Below are 25653 nucleotides of genomic sequence, written 5' to 3'. Positions count from 1 at the left end.
TACACACCTCTACAGCACTTTTTTCACAGTTTTTTTTCTTTGTCTCACCTTCCCTTTGGTTGTTTTTAGCTTTTTCAAAACTCCATTAACATTGCTGGAGCATGTTGGTGGAGGAGCAGGGAGCAGAACAAGGAATTATTCATTACTGAAAAAAATCTCTGCAGGGCTGGGGGGGGGGAAACAGCCATATGCTGTGAAAGGTCAAAAACCAACGCAAGCAACAAGAAATGAAAGAATTAATATTAGTGGGGATTGCTGAATATGTGGGTGCATGGTCAATGAAACATGCTTACACTGTCAGAAACAAAAAGAGAAGCTCTAATAAATGGTGAGTGAGACCAGGACAGGATGAAAGGCACCAGTCGCATCCACACCATACACTGAAAGCACATTTAAGCACGTGGCTTCTCCCAAAGAATCTTGGGAACTGTAGTTTGTTAAGAATGCTGGGAGTTGTAGTTCTGTGGGGATAAGCTAAAGTTCCCAAAGTGCTTTAAGGGAAACCATGTACTTTAAATGTGCTTTAGATGCATGGTGCGTGTTATGTATTCAGCAGTCTGTGTTCGCCTGAACTTGAGTCTGGACTATGGATTCTGAGCCCCTGTGTACTGATTCGATACATGATATCCAGTCACAGAAGATTTCAGGATTTGGGCCTCTGCCATTGGCCCTTAAACTCTGAGTAATGATTCGCTGCTTGGAAGTTTAGACAGCCAATCACGTTGGGAGTAGGAGCGGCCCAGGCCTTCAGAAATGTATATAAGCAGCCACTTTGCCCCATTGTCCAGTTCTGTTAGTTCAATAAAGATTAGTGCTATTATCACTGTGCCTTGCCTCGTGAGAACTCACCTACACTTCAGTGTTGATCTGCCCATTGTCTATTATAAAGTGGCAGGACACCAAGGAAGGGAAAGAGGATCCTGACAAAAGGTGTAACCATGATTGGTGCACACTGGGACAAGCTGAAGAGGGGGGAGGGGAGGTTGGAGACTTAGGAGGTACTCAGGGGACACCAGAGAACATTGAAGGGGCAGCTGACAGTTCACAGGAGACAGGGGAACTGTACACACCACCAGACCCCAAGGCATAGCTGTCAACTTTCCCCCTTTTTAAAGGGAAATTCCCTTATTCCGAATAGGATTCCTCGCAAGAAAAGGGAAAAGTTGACAGCTATGCCCCAAGGTGCCCCCTTTTCCGTGAACACAAACACAATGGGCTCTGAGACGTCGTGAACAGCGGTAAGTGCACTTTAAGAGGCGGTGGCAGGCAAAATAACACAGCCTAGCTTATAGTTGATCAGGTGGAGATCATGGGACATTAGGTGTGGGAGGAGTTTTGTGGCCTCTCAGCTTGAATAAGCTCAGGGCAGGTGACGATCACATCCTTCGTTAAGGGAAGAGGCACAGTTCCTCAGCTGGAGCAAGCTCAGGTGCATCAAGTAAGATTGGAAGGAACAAAAAGAGAAGGTGATGGACCACGGCTTGACTGTTTTGGGAGCTCCATCAGACTGCGATTTTGGGGCTGACTCCAGGATTTCAACCTTGGATCTGCTTCAGAGATGGGAACCTACCCTAATGGTTTGACTTTGAACCTTTCTCATTACATTGGACCTGAACCTGCATTTGATCATTGGACTCCTTTCTAACGTTGCCCTTGGGACTGTTGTCCATAACACTTTCTGCTTAGACTTTGTGGCTCGCTGTGTGCACTATTGGATCTTTTCAGGAAAGCCACACAGATAAAAACAAACCATATCCTGCAACTTCTAGCACTAACAGGGAGAGTGCTGAGAGTGCCCTTCAGCGGCTCTGGGCACTGGGGGTCACCCAGACACCAACCCACCAACCCCCAGCTCAACTTTCTGGTCACCGGAGGCAGGCACACATTCGAGGGTGGGGTGGACAGGAACTGCTGAGAGAGAGCCACTTCCCAATCTCTCTCGACAGCACCCTCCCCACTTTACGTAATTTCACATATACACACAGAGTCTGGGAACAAAACCCCCACATAAGGGGGTGGGGGGGAATCCCTGTAATTTTCAGCCAGTAAACTGTCAACTTATGACATTTCCAGTTTCCAAAAATAATGATCAAATCAGTGTGCCACTATATTCACCAGAGACAAAGCCACAGTTTAAAAAATACAAAATAAAAATCATGCCAGTTCTTTAGATAAACCTTGGCAGGTCACCTACAAAGATGGAATGTGCCAAATCTTTATCCAAGCAACCCTCCCACTGAGAGGTTGGCAAGAAGCACAGGGCCTAGTTGACACGAGAGTAAGAAGAAGAGCTTGTCAGCCGTGAGGGAGATACCAAGAGCTAAATAGCAGCTCTCTTCTTTCTGGGTTGCTCATCCCTAGTAGCTTTGTCTTAATTAACTAGATTTGATCTGTGTTGAAGTTATATGTGGGGGGATGTGTAACATTGTCAAATTTACAGGCAGGCATTTCTCCCCATTAGGTTTTCCTGGCTTGTTTGTAACTGGTTTCTATACTTATTCTTTCAAGCAGAAGGACACGCACTAAGCCCATGCTTTACTTAGTCTGCAGCCAAAGAGACTGTACCGTATTTGTGTCATCTGTCTTCTTTTCCTTTAGCCTTTTCTTTTTGGGGTGGGGAAGCATTTCTTGTAAGAATTGCATGGTTTTTTTATATGTCGCTAGAAAATTGACCTTTGATTCCTCCTCTCTTTTAAAAACAACAACTTTTTTTGCATTTGTTTGGTTTGCTCTCTTTCACCATCTGCATCAGCTAGCAATTGTACAAAAGGAAAATGCTGCAGGTGTGCCCCCCAGTTGAGTAAGGGGGTGGGGAAGCAGGCACCTGATTAGAGTGGTTACTACCTATTCCTATTCTCAAAGGAAGAATAAGGAACTTGCGTGCCTTTCCAGGGGTCACCAACTAGAGGATGCTCCTTTTGTTACCAAGTCTGCATGTGTTATGCTGACATGCGTGTCTACACATATAACCACAGTAACAACATATTCGGAGTTTTTATATTGAGATTTGTGGTTCGTCATAAGGAGGTTGCATTGTATACTTACTTACCTGAATTACCTGGAGGAATTAGCAAAAACCACCAAGTCCCAATTTGAATTCAAATGAGAGAACATCCATTGTTTCAAGTGCCCAAACGACATTAAATAATAAAATAGCTATGCTGTTTGTATTGTCAAGATACAATTGTCAAGATACAGAGGAGTATGACAGCATAAAATTCCTATAGCAGCTGCCCAACTCCCTGCTGCCTGGATCCAGTGCTTTTTTGCGGGGGGTACGTAGGGGTATGCATACCTCTAAACATTTTGTGAATCAAAGTTTGGCTTCATTGAGGGCAGTATTTCAATATGAGCAGGAAAATTGAGAATACTCCTAAACATTTTTAAGGTGGGGAAAAGCACTGCCTGGACCAATAGTGTTTGCTTAACTAGTTTCTATGACAGAGACAGAGTCAGGGGGATCTTAGTGCTGCTGCATAAACAGTAGAGGTTGGTGCTAGGGATCCACTAGGTTGAAATGGATGTCTAGGCACACCAGAGGAATGTAGGAATGCAAACGACACAAGTTTGTGCCAAGAGAAGACAGGAAGTCAGTGAGATTTAGGAAATGTAGGACACAGTGATTAATTCCTGCCTTGAAGCACCCCTCCTTGGATGTAAGTCACCATTGAAAACAACGGAGGGCTCACCCAGACTTACACTTGTTCCACCACTTTCCCCTGGCAAAACCCACAGTTAGTGCTGACTTGGAGCAAACGACCATTGGGGATTTGCTCCGGTTTAGTGCTAAAGAGTGAGGTTTCCCTGGGAAAGCAGTGGGAGAAAAATTGGATGGGATAGAGAACTTTTAAAAGCAGACAAATACTGTCAGTGAGGACAGCCAGTGTAGAGCTCGATGCCTTTCCGCTGTCATGCTCGCAAAGAGTTTGCGCCCATTGCAGTCACCTGTAGAGCGAAGTTAAGGGACTCCAGCAATATAGAAATCTTCTTGGCATGGCAGGTGAACCATGCAGGAAGCTAATCAATACTTCCTTTGGAAATGGAAATTAAGGGATGAGTCACTAAACACCTTTGCTCTGCATATTGATCAGCTATAGAGGAGCGTAAGCTCACATAATACCCAACAAAGTAATATTTTGGTTGCTATATAGTTGGGGGAAAGTTCTGTTTTCAAAAGGCCAGCTTCTGCTTTCACATACACCTATGTGCACATCCTTTCAAGGTTACAAAGGTATAGCAGAAGAGACTGTGTCCTCAATTTTTGCACTGGCTCCATGCCATCACCTTTTCTCTTGCTGTGCGTGCTATGTCTGACTCTCTTATTAATGGCGTTTTACAGACAGACTTCTATTTTTGAATCTTCATTCAACTGGGGAACAACATGCAAACAGAAGGCAAGTTGTCTACAGCAGAGACACCCAGCACAGCATATTGTGGGATCATGCAAATATTATATTGGTTTCTGCAAACTGTAGTTCTCTGGCCACTGCCCTCTGAGCCTGTTAAAAAGGGCAAATTCAACAAGACATCTTGAGTTCCTCCCGTTCCCTGATGAATTAGAATTTGATGAATTAGAATAATGATTTCATCACATGTTGCTTTTACCCATTATGCTGTCATAAATGCAGAAAGCTATTAAGCACATTGATAACCAGAGGCATGACCTAAACAGCAGTCAATCATCTTTGGCAGGTTCCAAAACCTATGCATGCCATCTGATAAAAGGGTATTTGCAACCATTAGTGCTCCATTAACACAGCGTATGTTTGAGCAATTTCACAATTTTTTTTATGTGTGGGGCACCATGACCAACCCCGTACCAGTTTCACTCACAAGGTACAGTATCAGTGCACCTGCTCATGGCACCACAGAGCTCCTGAGTCCTCACTGCTGATGTGGAATAGAAAAATTCAATCATTTTTCACAGCATGGGGTGGGGAAAGTTGCATGCTAAAATTTATTTGCTATATAAAATGTGACAGGTGCATTATCCTTCTCCCATGCTAAGGGCTGTAGCCAACATGAGTCCTACTCTAGATAGACCAACTGGAATTAATATATGTGGTGAATGGGTTTATTAATTTCAGTGGGACTACTCTTGAGTAGAACATAGTTGGCTATAACCCTAAACCTGGCAAGCTGAAGCCCAGAGCAGTGCCATTTGCTGTACCACCCAAGGGTGCATGTTGCCATCAGCCCATAACCATGAATCTTGCAAATCAAATCTGGAAAGCAATAAACTAACAGTGGAGAGGCCATCCAGCAATACACACAAGACAAGTGATATTGCTTCCTTCCATCAGAGGGAAAGTTTACTTAACTGTGCAAGATGAACTACCCACTTCAGTATGTCATTTAGTATTTATAGAAATTGAGGGATATGGCTATTTATTTCTTTGATGTTTATTTTCTTCCCCCATTCACAATAATTGGTAATAAAAAGTATTTGAGATCCAGCTTTTTAATTTAAAAACAACAACAACTTTAGTAATGAATTTTGTGAAGTTGGATGGTGTTTGGGCTGTGAGAAGAGATAAAACTTTCCCTGCTGAATGGACCAGGATGATTGTTTGTTCTTACAGGGCGAGAGTGCTAAGAATCTCCCATTGAGGATGCAGATAAGATGTTTGCAGTGTATGCAAACAAAAAGCCCCTGTAAATAGGGTATGTCATCTGGGTATCTCATCTGAGGTTGGCCGGATGACATCGTGCAGTTACAGTTTACCTCATATACCAATTAACATGAGATAAAAATGTTTAAATGGGTATAACTGAAAAGCAAGTACTCTCAGATTTGTAAGCCAATTTTTTGAGGACTCAAGAAAATATATTGTACTTGGCTATACCTTGGTTATGTTGTGTAGCAAAGTACTGTTGACATGGTTTTAAAGGGGGCAATGATATTGTTACAGGCCACCCCAATCTCTGCTAAGCGGTAGCAAGATTGCAGTGGTGTTGGCATTTAACGAGGATTTGTGATCTTTTGGAATGAGACACAGTGAAGACTAGTATCTTTAAGGAATATAGTTTATTTTACACATATTTACAACCTGAGTTTTGATGGAGGAAATGCAAAACATTACTCCCCAGGAGTGTCTCTCGTGGCTCCTCTCATGGCTTCAGCATGCTTGGGGCCAAAGCAGCAGCTAGTCATGTCCCCTGATATTTCAGTGCAGTATCTCCCTGCCAGTTCTGGCCCCTCCTTTTTCCTTCCCCAAAACCCTTGCTCAAAACCTCAGTTTAAAAGGACACCTTTTTTCCTGTGTCCCCCCCCCCCGTTACCCTGGTAACTTCCCCCTCCATGCCGGCATTGTCTTCTCCCTAGGTGATGGCTCCCATTATCAAACAAACCTTTGGTAGATTCTTTGGTAGATTTGCAAAACTAAAAACGCACGCCAATTAATAAATTTTAGAATGGGGCAAGATTAGATGTGGACACACAAAGCATTTTACAAATCAAGACTCCTTGTGCTCCCCCTTTCTTTTCACCCAGGGTGGCCCTACCCTCTGCCTGCCCCTCAAATCTGGTGCAACACGGGGGGTTAGGCCTCAGCAGCCACAGTCTCTTGTCCTCCTCGCCTGCTCTCCAGCAGCTGCTACAAGCTGCCCAAGGGAGGAGGCTGGCAGCAACGGCCATGGAGAGGCAATGGGATGCTCCCTCACAGCTGCCACCGCTGCTGTCACTTGGGACAAGCACCAGCTCATCCTCATCCCCTAGTTTGGCACTGACAGGGGAAACAGGGACATTCTGGGATCAAATAAGGAGCCAGGATGGCTTTCACAATTCCAGGACTGTCCCTGGACACTTGGAGGGCATGCAGTTCTCTCCCACGATGGTCCTTGTGGGGAATGAGATTTGGGTACAATGACTACCGAGAAGGAGGCCATATTTCTCAAAACAAAAACTTGAGTAGGTAACAGGTGGGCAAAGTCTGGTAAAGGGGAGTTCTTGTTCCGCCTAATGCAGATGTCAGTTAATTAGAGGAGAAGGTTATATCATTAGCGGCCAAATCGATACAAAAAAGATTAAGAGCTTTGGACAGCAAGCTCCTGTGCTTTCCAGTACAGCACCTGGGGCTGTATTTAGCTAAAACTCAATATACATTAGCAACACAATCAATGTAGAGTTGCACTGGGATGTCTTCTTGAAATACTTTAATTGGACTCTTTCTAGAATTATCAATGCTAAACAAGACGTCAGCTTTAAGCAGAATCGCTCTCCTTATATGATGGACAGCCCAGGGCCTAGGAAGCCACATTCTCTTTAATTATAGCTTTCCTTCTTTTCTGATGCATATTAATAGTGATTCCCCCCCCCCCTCAAAAAAAAAAATTAACTGGCCTTGAAAGATTTGACAAGTGTTATTGGCAAGAAAGTGGAGGCACTCAGAACTATTCCTGATGGCCAATTCTGCCACCTTCCTTGCCAAATTAATGGGTCAGCCCCCTCTTCCCAGACCTAAAATTCTTCTGAACAGATAAATCACCAGCAATCGGACCAAATGACCGCCAACCTTTTATCGTGGATTTATGTTCCGAAAAGAACACAAATCAAACTGTGTTGAACCTGCTTGAAATCATCAGGTCAATAAGCAGAAAATGCCCAATCAATAACATCCATGATTGGCCGATATCTGACATTGCAATATTACATGAAACTGCACAAATGGCGCTAATAACACAATGCTTTCCCTAAAATGTTTTCCGTCATGTTTATTCAATACAGAAGTGCATAGCATAAGCTTATCTAATTCTGTCATCTGCACTGTGCTTTTTAACTTGTTCATAAATGAGCTGGAGCTAGGGGTAAGCAGTGTGGTAGCCAAATTTGCTGATGATGCTAAGTTGTTCAGGGTCATTTTTGTTATGCTATAACCTCTGGTCAAAAACTAGACTTGCCACTTAAATTTATTTATTTTTACTGTGCCTATATCACTAGCCTGATCCAGAGACATATAGCAGGTTAAGCTTCTCCAACTACGTCCGCATGTTGGGCTGTTGTTAAAGGCAGATGAGGATTTTAATGTTGTTGTTGCTCTAAACAACTCTTCCTAAAGTTAAGTTTTGGAGAGCATTCCTATTTTATGCAATAACTTGGTCCAGTAAAGGATATTCAATATATTCTATAGGGCCATCATTCTATAGGACAGCCTCACTAGTTTACTATTTAAAAAGAACTGAAGGAGAGAAAAGATGAAAATAACAGTGATGAAATCACTCTATTATAATGTTGTGAGAGTACAGAACAATGCGGACTTCTAAGGGCCATGACTTTGTGGTTTCCAGACATTTCAGCTTTTGGCTAAACAATTAAGTAAATGAGATCCTTTGACAGAACACCACCCCTCTTCCTGGCCATTATCATTTGGCAGTTTCCAGTAGGCCCTGTGGTAAAGGTGTGTCTTCTTCAGAGCAATTTTCAAGAAGGCAGTAGCTTTTTACAGACTTGCTCTGGAAGGATGCTCTTTGCTCACCTAAAAATGAGAGAGAAAGAGTTTAGAACGAGAAGAAAGTTAAGCAGACTGCATGCAGACCCCACCAAGGATCAGGGTGAGGCTAGCATCTCAAGGTAGCAAATGTTGGGACATTTATTTATTTTTTGCTGTAATTCAGTGTTTGCTGTCCCTGCTGAGAGGCTTCCTGGAGTGGTAATTCCGACCTTTGCATTTGATTTCTGAGTTGAGGTGAAGAGGTGATATGGGGCCACAGACGTTCAGAAAGGGAAATTACCTTAGCAACATGGAATACAATGCCGGGAAGAAAAAAACATAGCTACATGGGCATAGGGAATGTCACTAGCGAGACTATTCTACTTTACTGAACAATTCCACTTAGACAGTGATGTGTGTGTGTGCAGTTAAATTCTCTTGAATTAACCAATATATCACCAGTGTAGGTCTGGGATCCCCATGAACCTTCAACCTGTGGGGCTGTCTTAGCATTCAAATAGTTGCAAGCTGCAGCTAGTTTGGACAATGAAGCCCTGCTCTTCTCAACATTATATTATGGGAAATAGCTTACAAAAATGTGTATACCTGGAGAAATTCATACTAAAATGCTGGTGAATATTCATGAGGACCCGATGAAGAAATGTGGTGAACTGAACATAAAAATAGGAAACTGAGAGAAACCAGTACTGGCAGATTTGCCTATTCTCTTTCAAAGTTTCACTGAACTCAGCTTCATTAGGTTGGTGGTGTCCAGCATAACAAGGATGCTATGCAGCAGGCTGCTTGTACAGTGTTATTCAAGAAAAATATAATTGCGCAGCTAGCACATTACAGCATAGTCCGGAAATAAGCTGGCATTTACTTAGCACACAGAAGGGCTTTATTACAGTGTATGCTGGAAGATATTGCTCGATTAACCCTGTCTCCTTTGCTCTAACCTCTAAAATTACACTCTCAGAAATTGCAACGCAAAAACCAGCAGCTCCAAATGCCCTTGTGACAGGCCTGGACGACCCAGCACAGGTTGCCTGTTACTGAATAACACTCTGGTCTGGTTTGCACATTTCTTTAAAGCATAGCTAAATTAAACTACGGTATGCTCTGTGCAGTGTACCAATGTTCACTGCTGAAGCTGTGAGTGCTTCCTCCCTCGTCCCCACCAGTGGCATAGGAAGAGGGGGCGGAGGGGGCAGGTCCCCCCGGGCGCCACTCTGGGAGGGGTGACAAGATGGGCCCTGCCTCCCCCCAGCTGTAGAGCAGCCAAGGGGGCCTGCAGTCCATATGGGCGCCGCTTGTGCGGCGTCCGTATGGGATGGTGCTCACGTGGCAGCCTGTACCGTCGCCATGCACGAGCGACAGCCCATATGGATTGCGCATGTGCAGCATCCCGTACAGTCACTGCACATGCGCAGTCCGTTTGGGATGCTGCACATGTGCAGTCTGTACAGGCTGCTCCGCCCCGGGTGCCGGAGAGGGTTCCTCTGCCACTGATCCCCACCACTCATCCTGCTGCTGCTGCTGCACTGCTGGAAAACAAGCCATGGTCTGCTTTAGCATTACCTCTGAGCCAAGGTTCATGGTTTGTTTTGCCCCATCCCAACAAACCACAAATGATAAACACAGTTTGTTCTTTTCTGCCTCTATACCCCACATTTCAGTCCAGCAGACTCATCAGGGCCTTACAGTGAAAACAAGATACTATAAAATAAATTTTAAAGCAATGTTTTCTCATACTAATTTCTTTATTTGTTTGCTTGTTTCTAAAGGATAGGTGTCTTTGCAGCGACTTACCAATTCCCCTGCTTAAACCAACCAGTCTAGCACAGTTTAACAGACAAAGAAGAGAAGCAGTGGCATTTCTCCGGCTGCTTTCATCGCATGTCATACATGCTGTATGTATACCCTGAACTTGACAAAGTGTTCGCCCCTGTACAGTAACTCATCTGACTCCAATGTAGTGCTCCCTGAAATGGAAGAGTTACACATTACCTTTCCAGTTTAATTAAATGTTCCCGGGATAAATCTCGTGTTTATACATGCTTGCAATGTGCTTCTACTACTCCTGACTGCTCCATTTATAAACTGCCTGGATGCAGTCCAATCATCTCCAGTTAATGTACCTGTCACTCACTGAAAGCTAAGACTCCTGGGAGGTTTGCTGTCCGAGTCCTTTTATTTGCTACAGTTATTAACTGTTATGTCTCTGAAACTGAGTTATTTATATTCATTAGATATCTGTACACACACTCAAACACCTTTTGAGCCATTATCTTTTACCAGAATGGAGGACTGCAGAAGTCCAACATTGCAAGCGTCTACTTTGAAAATATTGAGAGTGCTAGTTACATAGAAAGGGCAGTGTGTGGGATGTGGAAATCTCAAGCGTTGGTTCCAAGGCCGGCTGGAAACAAGAAACTGATCGACACGGAGCTATGATTCAAGGTCAACTGTATTTTTAATACCATTTCTTTAAAATATTTATATCCTGCCTCTTGAATCAAAACCGATTCACAAGGCAGATTTCAACATAAAACGTGTGTGTGTGTGTGTGTGTGTGTGTGTGTACTGTATATAAAACAGCAGCAAGGAACATAGCTCAATCAGTAGAGCACGAGACTCTTAATCTCAGGGTCATGGGTTTGAGCCCCAGGTTGGGCAAAAGATTCCTGCTTTGCAGGGGGTTGGATTAGATGACTCTTGTGGTCCCTTCCAACTCTACAGTTTTACACTTCTATGATCAGAAGCATCAACATGCTAATAACTGAGGAAAACAGCATCAGATTCTGCTTAAAGCTGTGGGAAACAGCGTAGGTGGGGCATCCCTTTCTAGTTCATAGAGGTGTGGGGCAGGAGATGGGATACTTAGCACCACTACAAACATATAAAACTTTACTTCCCCTATAAAACCTCACTTCTAAGTGCCATGCTTTCTCCTAGGGTCCTGTGCATTCTAAGGACTCCTCCTGTCTAGGCTTCCAGCTTCATGCAAAAGACGTTACATTGCAGAGGGTTAGGATTTCCTCTGGTCCTATGACTCGAACCCTTGGTTCAGGAAATTTTGAAAGTTTTATTAAGAAAATTAGCACACTGCATTGTCTCAGAATACAGTCTGCAAGGCTCAAAAGGTACACCAGCAGAAACTTGGCTAGGCAAAGCAAATGTGTTGCCTCCACACCTGACACACGTGCCCTGGCTCTACTTTTAAAGGGGTAGGACTGGTCTTTTGTGTGGTTCTTGTTCAAGGTAAGAAGACAGCACTTCTTCAAGGAGACCAGATCTGTTCGTGCCTTTGCTGATGGTGACATGTCATGTGGACTTACATTCCAGTCCTTACAGTTAGGATGATTGCAGGAAGGCCTTCAATTGCCTGTGAAAGCACCCATATTCGCTGCTCACCTGAGCTCCAAAGCATAAGGAGCTCATGCCACAAAACGGATGCCACAATGGAAACAGCCCTCCTCTGAACTCTGGCCAGCCTAACTTCAACAGGCTTCAGGACATTCAGGAGGATGGAGGGAACCATCTCAGTTCCACTTGCCGGCTAAGGGCTTTGCATATTCTTGTTGCACAAGTGCTGATGCCATTCCTGGTCAGCAGCAGTGAATCAGGGGATCAGTGGCAGACACTGCTGAGGTGCTGAGGCCTCAGCAGATGTCTAACAAAGCTGATTCCTTGCAAACATAAATGAGACAGGAACATATCCACAGTCCACTCAGCAGCAACTTTCTAGTGAGGCGGATGCCTGACCACAATTCTGCCGCATGTTCCCGTAACTAGGCTGGATATGAAGCAATAATAAGGAAGCCCATCGAAGCAGGGTGTGTGTGGTTTAGCAGAGAGCACGCAGACACAGCAGCAACCACCAATTAGAACAACGATTTCTGCAGAGTTTTACAGGGTTTGCTTGAGAAAAATGATGCAGAAAGGCTTCTTTCTTGACTTGGAGAAAGCCCAGCTCCTTGTATCTGTTCCAAGAACTGGGGCCACTAAAAATAACAAAGGGCCTGGGTCAGATTTGTTTTAGGGAAAGTGAATTTTGGAATACAGCAGTGATACAGATTGCCCTATAGGTACTGGGAGAGTAGATCAAGGAGCAATGGAAGGAAGAGAATCATTTTGAAAGTGGATCGCAGTGCGGGAGGTTGCATGGCTCTACCTGCCCCTCCCTGTTTCTCCTACCCTGTTTTTGAAAATATTGCAATAGTACTACATTCTGGTCCTCAGACAGTTATCAGCAATTCTCTTATTTGCAACTGATGTAACTTCCCGCCTCTTCTGCATTTAAGCATCGTTGGCTCTAAGGGACTGTAATAATCACATTTTAACTACAATCATGAAAAAGAGTGCTTGTTATTCTTTAGAAAATTGCACTTCTCGCTGTAATTATGCATCAACAAAGCTTTTTAACTCCCATTGTCTGACCATACTAAAAGCAGTGTTGAAAATGAAGCCGTTCTTACGTTTCTTTTAATAATGAAAGCTAACAGCACACTTAGGGTTCTTGGTTCTCTGTCCAAGTGCAAAGGAGGATGGCAGATTCTTAACTATTCTATCTAAAAGTAGATATGTACATGTACTGCATTCACTTGACTGTAACTGCAGTGATGGCTGCTAGGGTCAAAGATCAGAAATTCATCAAAAACATCAATTCTACATTTGAAATCCCGGTTATGTCTGGGAAAATCCGGACGTATGGCAGCCCTAATGGCTGCAGATATATATATATATAGAGAGAGAGAGAGAGAGAGAGTCATGATTTTACCCCAGCTTTCAGCACAGAAACATCACAACCATCATGTCTCAGAATTAGAGGCAGAGGCTGAAGCAGGCGAGTGGGAGAAGGGAGGCCAAAAGGCTGGTGAAGAGTTATGGGTGTTTCCCCCTCATGCTGCAACAAGCTCCTCTCCCCATAGTCTCCCAGAATCAAGAGAGGCGTGAAGAGAGCAGAGAAGTTAGCTTCAAGCAGGCAAAGTCTCAGATTGCTTGGGGAAAACCCTGAAGAGGAGGAGACTTAGGCAGATGTGGGGAGACAGGGACCTTTAGTCTCCACAACTGCTTCATGAAGAAAAGTTGCTGTGCTCATTAGGCCTGACGCTCCTGTGCAGATCCTGTTTTTGCTAATAAAAAGTTAACTCCAACTTGCTCAGGGTGGTTTCCAGCATGTGCTGCTGATTATAACAAGATGGTCAGCTTGTAATGGGAATGGTGAATTAGGACATTGTGGGGAAGGTGCATGAAAGAAGAGGCAAACATGGAAGGGGCTGAGCACCTCTTCATCCAACCAACCAACCAACCAACCAACCAACCAACCAACCAACCAATTGTCCTCTGTAAGTTTCCCTCTCCACATTCCCATTATCTCATGATACACAGTGTGAGACTGGAGCACACATTTACCAATATAAGAGTCTGCATTTCTGCCCCAAGGCAAGTACAGGAAGCTCCTTGATGAACATGGCCTTAGATACTCTTCAACCGCTGAAATTGACTTAAGTTATCAGACTGGGGGGGAAATGCACTGGACATCGAGAAACCAGCCCAAAGTTATTCTGGGTGAGATCTTAATTTCATAACCCCCAGTTGATTTTCTGGCCACCTTAAAAGTCCCCCTTCCCAAGAATGAATGGATTTGGAAAGTTTCTGAAACCAGATTCTGGGAGTAAAACACAGCTGATGGGCTTGATTCTATCTGGCAAACCCAATGACTCTCATAAAATGTATGATGCCGATGCTGTAAGCCTGCTTATGACTTAATTTTCTTCAGATTGTCTAATAGTGCATCTTACGAAGCAACATCCAGGAAATAAGTTTTACATTTGCAGCTAATGTACTGACAGCATATAAACCTTATTGGCTGATTTACTGCTCCATGATGAGAATGTACATGGTACCATCTTATCTTTTATCTGAGTCAATGTGGCCAATAAAAATAGGAATTCCAACACACCCAATTAGTTTAGCTTGAAAGCATCTCATCTCATCTCATCATAAGGGTTGTTATCCATCCACAGTTTTCTGGGAACCTCATGATGCCTGGTCACTTGGCCAAGGCTGAAAGGGCCAAACCATTCTCCACCTCCTTGGGACAGTGACAAGTAATCCCTAATGTTAGAAAACAGGCAGTTTTGAATTTGCATATACAGTATATTTAAATTAATCATAGAGGGTTTACTTTTTCTGACAGAATGGCGACCACACAGATATATCACCGTGAACGGTATGGCTGAAAAGCTAAGCTGAGGGGTTGCCTCTCTATCTTTTCATATAGCTTATTAATAAAAATGGAGCCAATGCTTACATTTCACTGTTTCGTAGATTAGAGGAATATAACCTTGGGCCCAACCAAGAATGTATTGGACTTAAGAAAAAACAGAAATAGATTCATGGTGCAATTCTGTATGTGTCTACCCAGAATCATTTTCAATGGCACTTATTGTCAATGAGTATTCCCTCAAATTTGAAAGTATTCTCCGAGTTCTGAAGAGCACTGTGAGTATCATACAAAGGACAAGAAGAATACAGTTGGGGAACTAAAACAGAGTTGTCTGGCTAAACCACCATTATTACACCATTTCAGAAGACATAGCCCCTTCTTTATCCGACAGACGGGATGCCTCTTCAAAGAAGATGCCTGCCATGCATATATTTTTAACAGCAAGTGATTGCATTAAAAGTAAACTTCCTTTTGAAAAAAATATTCTGCCCAGGTAATTGGGCGCAAGTTTTCTGACTGCTCAAGAACAATTAAATGAACTGATTAATTGACAAAACCTGTAGCTCTAGTAATCATCACTCTTTGTTTAAAATGTAGGCAACTGCTGTGAAGAGGTTTTAATGACAATTCCTAAGTGCTCAGTCCAAAGATGTAAGCAGGAAAGATGTCCACATTTTAGCAAGGGCGATAACAAGCTCAGGACTGAAGCAGTTGCCCCATTATCTGATCTGATGGAAGCATGAAGCTCTATAAAACAAGGGGAGAGAAGCCTCTCTGAAAAATGCAACAAGACAGAGGAGACTTGTCGGGGTACAGTGTCACTTTGCATTGCCTAATGAGCGTAGCGAACATTGGGAGGCAAGGTGTGCTGCTAATGTAGAATACCATTCACAGGAAATCTGCTATGACAGACACCATCAAAGTAGGCCGTGCTTAGATAATGCAGCTGACGGGTGGCAGAGCAAACCTGTGGGCTCTACTTCCCTGCAGGGTAAGCACACGTCCTTTCAGTTTAGTGAAGTGGACGTTTCTCACCACCCTCCCTCTTTCCTCCATCCAGGAATGCTGCTACTAACAGTCTGACCCATGAAGTGCTCTTCTGGCACAAGGAGACCTATCTAAAAGAAAGGAACTTGGGCCAGAACAACAGCGGAGAAAGGCTATGTACTACACTCCAATGCTTGGGCCATTTACTCGATGGGAAGCCCCACTGATTTCCAAGCAGCTCGTTTCCAAATAAGCTTGCTCAGATCTTGGAAAGATCGCTGGTTTTTTAATTCCTGACATTCATGAATTTTGAGCCCCCGTTGACCAGCTTATGTGCTCTAAGCAGGTCACATGACTTCCAGCCCACTGCACTGCCCCCAGACAAATGCGGAGCTGAGCCTAGATAATATTTTATTATAGCTGTGCAACAGCTTTTGACAAGGATGGGAGCTGTTCTGGGCATGGTGAGAGGAAAAGGGAGGAAGAAATGGAGAATGGGATTGGTTAGTGTAGGGCCGAGGAAGCAGCAGCCAGTGGAGAAGGACCAAGAACTATCTGTAGCCCTTCCTCAAGGGCAGACCCAGCTTTTGTCCTAAGCAAGTCAAGCAGATTCATGGAGGATAAGGCTAGTAACCCCAATGGATATGCTTTGCCTCCCTGGTCAGAGGCAGTACACTTCGGCTGCTGCATTTAGGTTTCATTTGTAGGCTTCTCATAGGTATTGGGGTGGCACTGTGAGAATAGGATGCCAAACCAGATAGGCCGCTGGCCTGATCCATCTGTTTGTATGTAAGTGTATGTGTGCCAGTAAAACAGCATGAGACTGAAGGGCTGTGCCTCAGGACACTTTATAATGTGCAAGGGATTGTGGGCAGCAGACCTTTCAGGCCCCACAGCAGCACTTGGGTTAGTAGAAGTTCTTGGCCGTTGGACTCTTTGTTCAGCAAAACAGACCTTTCCAAGTCTGCAGATCTTCCACCACATGCTACACATGCATTTACAAATGGTTCTAAATGATCACAAGGGCTAGGAGCTAGTGTTCTTCTGCTACCTGATTTTTGTCTAGATATCTGTTGTGTGGCATGTACATACCACACACTCCTCTCATCCCCCGATGCTTCTATAGATGGACTGGAAGTCAAATGCCTTTCGTAACAATGGCAAGTGCAAATGGAAAAGGGAGTGGTTTCTCTTTGTGCCGCTGTTTGGTTTCTTTCATCGTGGTGCTTTTTATTTACTTTTCCACTCATTCTTTTCTGATCATTCTTTTATTAGTTGCTGGACCAGGGGTTAAATGCTGTACAACAAGTCCACACCCAGAAAGGGGTTCAATGACTGGTCAGAACTGCATAAACTTGCCATGTATTCAAAAGCTCCCTCGTAATGATGAGTCAGGGCGAAAGGATGATTGAGGTGAAATGCCTCTGTGTGGTTTTTAGAAAAATGCAATTTGCATCAGTGCAGTTGGGGACTAATAATGGATGGGATCTGAATGAAACCATTGTGTGGACCTAAGAGATCCTCCCTCGTCTGAAGCTAGTATTTGCTTTTGAGGTGGGGGGGAAAGAGGTACCAAAAGAACCTCAGACGTCAGAAGAGGAATTTTCCTTAGTACTGCAGCAGGGGAAGGAAAAGGTTAACTACCGCTCCATGCCTGCCCTGATCCAATTACTTTAACAATCAGCCCCCCCCCAGCTGATGCAATTTGCATTTAACCTCACTCACTGTACTTTGACCCTTATTTAACACTTAAAAGAAAGAAGAATGTGCTAAGCATTTCATTGTTTGACAATCATTTCCTTTAGAACCACACAGTTAACATAAGGAAATATGTTATATACATATTTTAACAAAACCCTACATTATTATTTTTTATACAACCACTGATGGAGGTTAGCAATGAAATTATGGAGGGGAAGAAGGCGCCGGAAACGTGGAAAGAAGCTTTTATCACATTGATACCAAAATCGGAAACTGAAAAGACACAACTCAAGAACTACCGTCCCATCTCTCTCTTAAATGTGGATTACAAAATATTTGCAGACATTTTGGCAAGTAGACTGAAAAAAGTTTTAAATGAAGTAATTCACAAGGACCAGGCAGGCTTTCTCCCAGGTAGACATTTGTTTGCTAACACAAGGAACATTATTGATATCTTGGAACTCTTGCAAACAAATATCAATACAAAAGCAGTGCTAATTTTTATAGACGCGGAGAAGGCCTTTGACAATATTTCTTGGAAATTTATGAAGGGAAATTTAGAAGGGATGGGAGTGGGACGGGGTTTTGAAAATGGGATTGACGCAATTTATTCAGAACAAAAGGCTAAATTGATAGTTAACAATGTGGTTACAGAAGAGTTCAAAATTGAAAAAGGAACACGACAAGGTTGTCCTATCTCCCCATTGCTATTTATCTCGGTTCTGGAGGTGCTCTTGAATATGATTAGAGGGGACCGGTTGGTGGAAGGAATTCAGGTCGGAGCGAAACAATATAAACTTAAAGCTTTTGCAGATGACCTAGTTTTGACCCTGCAGGAGCCAGAATCTAGTACGAAAAGAGTACTACAATTGATTCAAGACTTTGGTTGGGTGGCGGGATTTAAATTAAACAAACAGAAAACTAAGGTATTGGAAAAAAAATTGACAGATAGAGTCAGAACGGTTTCAGAGAGAGACAGAACTAAATGTGGTTAAAAAAGTAAAGTACCTAGGGGTAAACATAACAGCAAAAAATCTGAGTCTATTTAAGGATAATTATGAAAAATGCTGGTCAGAAATTAAGAAAGACTTAGATAGCTGGACAAAATTGAAACTTTCTTTGTTAGGCCGAATTGCTGCTATCAAGATGAATGTATTGCCAAAAATGCTGTTTTTGTTTCAAACACTACAGATTGTGGACAAAACAGAGTGCTTCCGGAAGTGGCAGAGAGACATTTCCAAGTTTGTCTGGCAGGGCAAAAAGCCCAGAATTAAGTTTAAGATATTAACTGATGCGAAAGAAAGAGGGGGCTTTGCCCTGCCAGACTTAAGGTTGTACAGTGGTGCCCCGCAAGACGAACGCCTCGCAAGACGGAAAACCCGCTAGACGAAAGGGTTTTCCGTTTTGGAGGCGCTTCGCAAGACGAATTTCCCTATGGGCTTGCTTCGCAAGACGACAGCCCATAGGGAAATCTCCGGGACAGTGGGGAAGCGCAGCTCGTCTTCCCCGCTGTCCTCGGACCTCCTCCGAAGCCTGGCGGCGGGGCGGGGACACCTCCTCCCGCCGCCGGGCTTCGGAAGGATGCCCCGATGCCGGGCGGCGAGGCGGGAACGCCTCCCCCCGCCGCCCGGCATCGGAACGATGTCCCGAAGCCGGGCAGCGGGGCGGGAAAGCCTCCCCCCGCCGCCCGGCATCGGAACGATGTCCCGATGCCGGGCGGCGGGGCGGGAAAGTCTCCCCCCGCCGCCCGGCTTCGGGGCATCGTCCCGATGCCGGGCGGCGGGGCAGGAACGCCTCCCCCCGCCGCCCGGCTTCGGGGCATCGTCCTGATGCTGGGCGGCGGGGCGAGAAAGCCTCCCCCCGCCGCCTGGCATCGGAACGATGTCCCGAAGCCGGGCGGCGGGGCCGCGAAGCCTGGGCGCGCTGGCAACTCTCCGCAAGGAGCGCCCAGGCTTCGTCCCCCCTGCTTGCCTTCCCAGGGGCTTTTAAATCGCCCGGACAGCGGAGAAGTCCTCCGCTGTCCCGGGCGATTTTAAAATGCTGCCAGAAGAGGTCGGGGGAAGGCGGTTTCCATAGGAACGCATTAATTGATTTTCAATGCATTCCTATGGAAAACCGTGCATCGCAAGACGAAAAACTCGCAAGACGAAGAGACTTGCGGAACGAATTAATTTCGTCTTGCGAGGCACCACTGTATTATGAGTCAGCAGCTTTCTGCTGGCTAAAAGACTGGCTACTTCTCGAAGACACTGACGTATTGGATTTGGAAGGTTTTAACAATGCTTTTGGTTGGCATGCATATTTATGGTATGACAAGGTTAAGATCAATAAGGCCTTTAAGAACCATATTGTCAGAAAAGCAGTGTTTAATGTCTGGACAAAATATAAAGACTTATTGGAAAATAAAACTCCAAGGTGGCTCTCACCTTTGGAAGCTAAGGCCCGAAAAAGACTCAATATGGAGGCCAAATGGCCAAAATATTGGGAGATATTAGAAAAAGATGGAGACAATTGGAAATTGCAGAGTTTGGAGAAAATGAAGGATAAAGTGCGAGACTGGTTACATTACGCTCAGCTTAAAGAAGTTTTTAAAAATGACAAAAAGTTAGGGTTCCAGGTGGAGAAATCGAAGTTGGAAACAGAACTGTTAGAACCTAGGACTAAGGTACTCTCAAGAATGTATAACTTGCTGTTAAAATGGAACACACAAGATGAAACGGTCAAATCGGCTATGATAAAATGGGCACAGGATATTGGGCATAATATTATGTTCGAGGACTGGGAAAGGTTGTGGACCACTGGGTTGAATTTCACTGCATGTAATGCTTTGAAAGAAAATGTTATGAAAATGATGTATAGATGGTACATGACCCCAGTCAAACTTGCAAAAATATACCATGTGTCTGATAATAAATGTTGGAAATGCAAAGAGAATGAAGGAACATTCTTTCACCTCTGGTGGACCTGTCCTAAAGTGAAGGCCTTTTGGGAAATGATATATAATGAGCTGAAAAAGGTATTTAAGTATACCTTCCTTAAGAAACCAGAGGCCTTCCTTTTGGGCATTGTCGGTCAGAGGGTGACAAAGAAGGACCGAACTTTTTTTCTGTATGCAACAACGGCAGCAAGGATACTCATCGCTAAATATTGGAAAACCCAAGATCTACCCACACTGGAAGAATGGCAGACGCAACTGATAGGCTACATGGAACTAGCCGAGATGACTGGCAGAATCCGAGACCTGGGAGAGGAGAGGATGGAAGAAGACTGGAAGAAATTTAAGACTTATTTGCAAAAACATTGTAACTTGGTTGAATGCTAAGAAGGATGCTGGATCATAAATAATTTGGCACCACTAAACTAGAATGGAGTTATGAGGATAAGCTACTTAAGAATTTAAAAAAAAATTTTGAACAATTATTAGATTATATTTAATCTACTAAGATTTGGTCATAGGGTGTTGGAGATTAGAAAGTTAGATAATAAGAGTGGAATTAGGATGATAAATTGCTGGCAAAATTTTATTGGAATGAAGGTAGGAGCGGGAGATGAGAGGAAGTCCAAAGAAGTGGTGAAACTATGTTGAGATATATGTTATACTGATTTATTTTTATGTATTGTATTAAAAAAAGCCTTAATAAATATCATTTAAAAAAATACATTATTATTTTTTGGGGGTGGGGAATCGAAAGTTACAATGCTGCTCCCTAAAAGCCACCATCAAGCCTGCAACTGTAGTTTTGTTCATGCAGTGTGCAATCACATCCATGGTCTTTGGCATTTGAGGTGTACAATAAGTCCCAAAGCCACTAGCTGGCACTGAGCACTGAAACCAGAGGCTGGCCTGCTTGTATAGGGCAGCAAAGTTCAGCTGTTGCTTCACCACACCATCTGTTAACTCCACTTTTGGGGTTTGTTTTGGGTAAAGCACCAAGCAGATGGATATCTACATAGCTGCCACCCTCTGGCCTTAATTAGCATTCTGGTGCCTGTATTTAGGTGCATAACAAAAGGGAGGTACTGTCATACCTTGGGTTTTCGGGTTGCGGACCGCACCGAACCTGGAAGTACAGGAATGGGTTACTTCTGGGTTTTGGCGCTCGCACATGCGCAGAAGCACAAAATGACGTCACACACATGTGCAGAAGCGCCGAATCGCATCACGCCTGTGTGCAGACGTGGCACTTCAGGCTGCGAATGCTGCGTGTTGCAAACATGCCTCCTGCATGGATCACGTTCGCAACCCGAGGTATGACTGTACAGTGGTACCTTGGGTTACAGATGCTTCGGGCTACAAACTCTGCTTACCAGGAAGTGGTTGCTCCAGGTTAAGAACTTTGCCCCAGGATAAGAACGGAAATTGTGCGCCAGCAGGAGGCCCCCATTAGTGAAAGCACACCTCAAGTTAAGAACCGTTTCAGCTTAAAAAATGGACCTCTGGAATGAATTAAGTTCTTAACCCGAGGTACCACTGTACTTTGGAGACACTTCACATCTAATCAATACAACTCAACTCTGTTCCAAAGTAATGTTTACCAAACTTTTCCTCCTATAACGGCTCCTTTGGGGATGAGACAGGATTTGAGCACATGTGGAATCTCAGAGCTCTGATTCAATTTGTTTTTAGATTTGGAGTTTGCTGCATGCACTGGTGACGGCAACAAAGACTGCTTTTTGGCTGGCTTTGGATATTGTGCATTTTGCTAATGGATTCCTGGGGCATTTATAAAAGAAGGAGCTGAAGACGAGGTGTCTGTCTTTACATTGCATGAATCAGAGTGCCCTAGAGACAACTGCAGCTATTCCATCCCAATTTATTAACTGTATCACTCATCTCACCTGAGAGTTATATGAACCCAAGCGGGGAAAGATTAATAGCATTCTTGACACGTTGAACCCAACTATGAAGTCATCATGTTGTAATGGTGAAGTCAGAGACTGATCACTAGATGCCTGGAATTAAGTGCTGAAAAGGTATGAGAGAAATGCAGAAAAATGAGGTGTGGGGTGTTGTTTTTTTAAGGAAGAAAGAGAGAGGCACTCATGCAGCAAGCAGATCAGGGCAGAGGTGCAGAATAATCAGACCTCAGTGAAATTGCATTTTTATTGCATATTAAACAAGCATTTCAAACTGGTATTGCACCCTAAGAGTATTTAGCCAGTTTAATGTAGCTTTTGGGTTATAGCTGAGCCACTAAGCAGCATATATTCCCATTATAATCAATAGCATGATTGCCATGTAAGTGGTTTAGCAATGGTGTCTTCTGCAACCATTGTCTAGAGCACTCCTGTGGTTTAACCGACTGACTGCTTTAAAAGAGTACTTAACAAATTTGATCAGGAGGTGAATTCTATTAGGGCATGTAGAGACCAGCCTGTGCATTTCTGGGCCCAACTTAAAGTGCTGCAATTGAACTTTAAAGCCCTAAATGTTTTGGGACAAGGATTCATGATGACTGCCTGTGCCCACAGCCCAAGACCTGCCTCAGAAGCCCTACTTTCCTGCCTGTGTGTGAGAGCAGATTCAGATGAATTTCAAATCCCAAATCAAAATGGGATACTTTGTGAAGGCATTTTGAACTTGTCAGAGGTGAAGCAGGATCTTCACAATATGGTACAAGTTAAAGCAAGGAGCCCTGAAGTGCTTTGTGGGACTTCAGCGATCCAGACATCAAAAAATACAGCAGACAAGTGTCTGCTGAAAGCAAAAGTAATGTCTCTAAAGATACCATAATATCTGGGTGGGGTGATGGAGGAAGGGAGAGCAAACAGTGAAAAGGCACAGGAGGAGAGCTCCATAATGGCTGACAGGTCAAGCTTGTAATCAAAGGGAATTTTTATATTCAGAAAGTGAATCCCTTAGTTCTTTCTACTCCAAAATCCATTTTAAAGGCGCCCAGCACAAAGTCCCTACACCTATATGTCTGCAATTTGGCAGGTTCCCCATGCCCAACAGGAGTGTATCTATAATATATGCAATTTTCAGCCACTAAATATAATGAGTGATGATTCCCACCCTAAACGTAAACCTGCCCTCAGAATATACATGTCATCCATTTTTGCCCCCAAATTTAAAAGTTACAATTGGTTCCTTTTTTGGAGGGGGGATGAGGTCACATATTAAAGACCCTGGACCTCTTTGCCTGTAATTAGGCTTTAGCCACTGTGATGAGCTACTATGCATGCAAATGCCATCTACTTCTGCCAAAAGAGAAAAAGTGTTTTTTTTTTAAATTTCCCATGAGGTGAAATGAAGCAGACTTGAACTCCTGATACAAATCCAGCAGCCACTGAAATTGTTCCATCCAGAACGGACTGTTTTACGAAACAATGAATTGTGATCCAAGCCAGATTTTATGGTTGGTGCACACCCCTATGGCAGGTACAGGGACAGGGCCTTCAAATATTTTAAATTATAAAGAAATATTTTTCTGGAATTGGAGCCTTTTTCTGACCTTCTGCATTTTTAGCTACTTCACAACTCAATGGAGACATTTCATAGTTCCCCACATTTTCTTATTTTTTGTACACCACATTGGAATTACCAATGCATGGCAGTGTGTGTAGGGGTTTACTGACACATTCTGTGGCATAGTTTGAAGACAGGTGATGCCGCAATCTTGCAGAAACTCTGTGTCTTATCAGTGCCTAGAGAAAAGATTGGCTGAGAAAATATATATATTTCTAAGGAGCAAAGACAGGATATAAATGAATAAATTTAGCATACTATTAGGTTACCCCAGAATCATGAGTAGAACATACATTAATTCAGGAAAAGCATGATGATTAGTTCTGAAACAAGGGACAAACTATAAATCAGATAAATTTCCCTGGGCTCGGAAAACAATCTCATTTCAGTGAGCATTCTCAAGACCCTGTCATTTAGGGGTGCCAACAGGATATTCTGGGCCCAGTGCACTCTGTGTGGATTGAGACCCCCAACTCACTCATAAGGCAAGTGACTTTTCATAGATGACAAGAAGTGGGAAAATCTCCATGGCTTGCAGATTGATATAAATATACTATGTTTCCAGACAACCTGTTTATTAAGGTTGAATGTTCATCCTGATTTGTTTGCAATGAAATAAGACAACATTGGCTATTTAATGAACATTCATTCTGATTGGTTTGTGGGGAGGCTAGACGATGTTGCATCAAAGCAAGTGTTATCCCACATTTTCCGTCATTTTCCTTATCTCAGAAGTCTGATCCTTTGCTGGTATGTGACTGAATTCTACTCAAAAATAGTGATAATCTGGGAGCTCCTTTGTTCGCATAAGAGATACAGTGGTACCTCAGGTTACTAACTTAATTTGTTCTGGAGGTCTGTTCTTAACCTGAAACTGTTCTTAACCTGAGGTACCACTTTAGCTAATGGGGCCTCCCACTGCTGCCGCACGATTTCTGTTCTCAAAGATCTTAACCTGAGGTACTATTTCTGGGTTAGCATAGTCTGTAACCTGAAGCGTCTGTAACCTGAGGTACCACTGTATTGGGGACTCAGCTAGATCGGTAAAGAAAAAGCGATTCATATGCGTTGTATATGTGCCACTAGATGATGCTGCAGAGTCCCATTTCTTCCCTACCTGAAACGCTTCTTTGATGTGTCTAGATCCAGCCTAGGATACAGAAATTTGCACGGGACCCCAGTAGCACCTATGCAGTCCCTTCACAGTTGGAGGCAGTAAAGCTTCTGAATAGCAGTTGCTGGAAACCACAGGAGAGGAGAGTGCTCATGTGCTTGCAGGTTCCCCATGGGCATCTGGTTGGCCACTGTGGGAACAGGATGCTGGTCTAGATGGGTCATTGGCCTGATCCAGCAGGCTCTTCTACTGTTTTTATCACTAGTTTACATTGAGCACATGCTGAGAGTAACCGGTTCCTATTGCATTTCCACTTAGTACCTTCCATGCAGAAAGATAATTTCATAATGCCTTAGCTCTCAGGTGTTCCTAGTTCACCATACAACCTAGCCACCAGCCCTCAATCTCAACAGAGGTCACAGTCTGAAAAAGCCATGGAGACGAGGTTTCATTATCAGTCACAGAAATAATCCTTGTTTTTTGAAATGCAGCCATGAGATATGGCTTCTGCTGCACAGGGCTCTAGGTTTGCAGATGGAAGAATTGTCTCGAGGGCTAACAGCCTAGCACCTTTTGCCAGCAAAAGATGACAGGAATAAATAAACTCTTGCAATGAATGGTTTGCTACTGCCATTTCTGTAATGAGGAAGGGTCTGTTTTCAATCAGTGCTGCTCCCTGCTTTCCCTTAAGTGTATTCTGTCATTGATTGTCCCCTAA

The 25653-nt window shown here is 43.7% G+C and overlaps 1 protein-coding gene across 5 annotated transcripts in view; it reads right to left on the bottom strand.

Annotated features, from left to right (window-relative positions):
• Window positions 1-6472: 6472 nt before the first annotated feature.
• LOC309335937 (uncharacterized protein) overlaps window positions 6473-25653 on the bottom strand; it is a 30567-nt gene continuing 11386 nt past the window's right edge. For 4 of the 5 annotated variants that reach the window (XR_014153812.1, XM_081851251.1, XM_081851252.1 and 1 more), the window contains one exon: window positions 6473-8474. Coding sequence is in view for 3 of the 5 variants with exons in the window: in XM_081851251.1 (XP_081707377.1) it covers window positions 8362-8474 (113 nt within the window). In the remaining 2 variants the exon portion in view is untranslated. Of the gene's footprint in view, window positions 8475-22191; window positions 22319-25653 lie in introns of all 5 variants that reach the window. The other variant, XR_014153811.1, reaches the window with a different exon arrangement.

Source organism: Podarcis erhardii, assembly GCF_964252035.2.
Source record: "Podarcis erhardii genome assembly, chromosome: 2".
In the NCBI taxonomy this organism is placed as follows: domain Eukaryota; kingdom Metazoa; phylum Chordata; class Lepidosauria; order Squamata; family Lacertidae; genus Podarcis; species Podarcis erhardii.
This window is presented reverse-complemented; position numbering and strand designations above follow the sequence as displayed.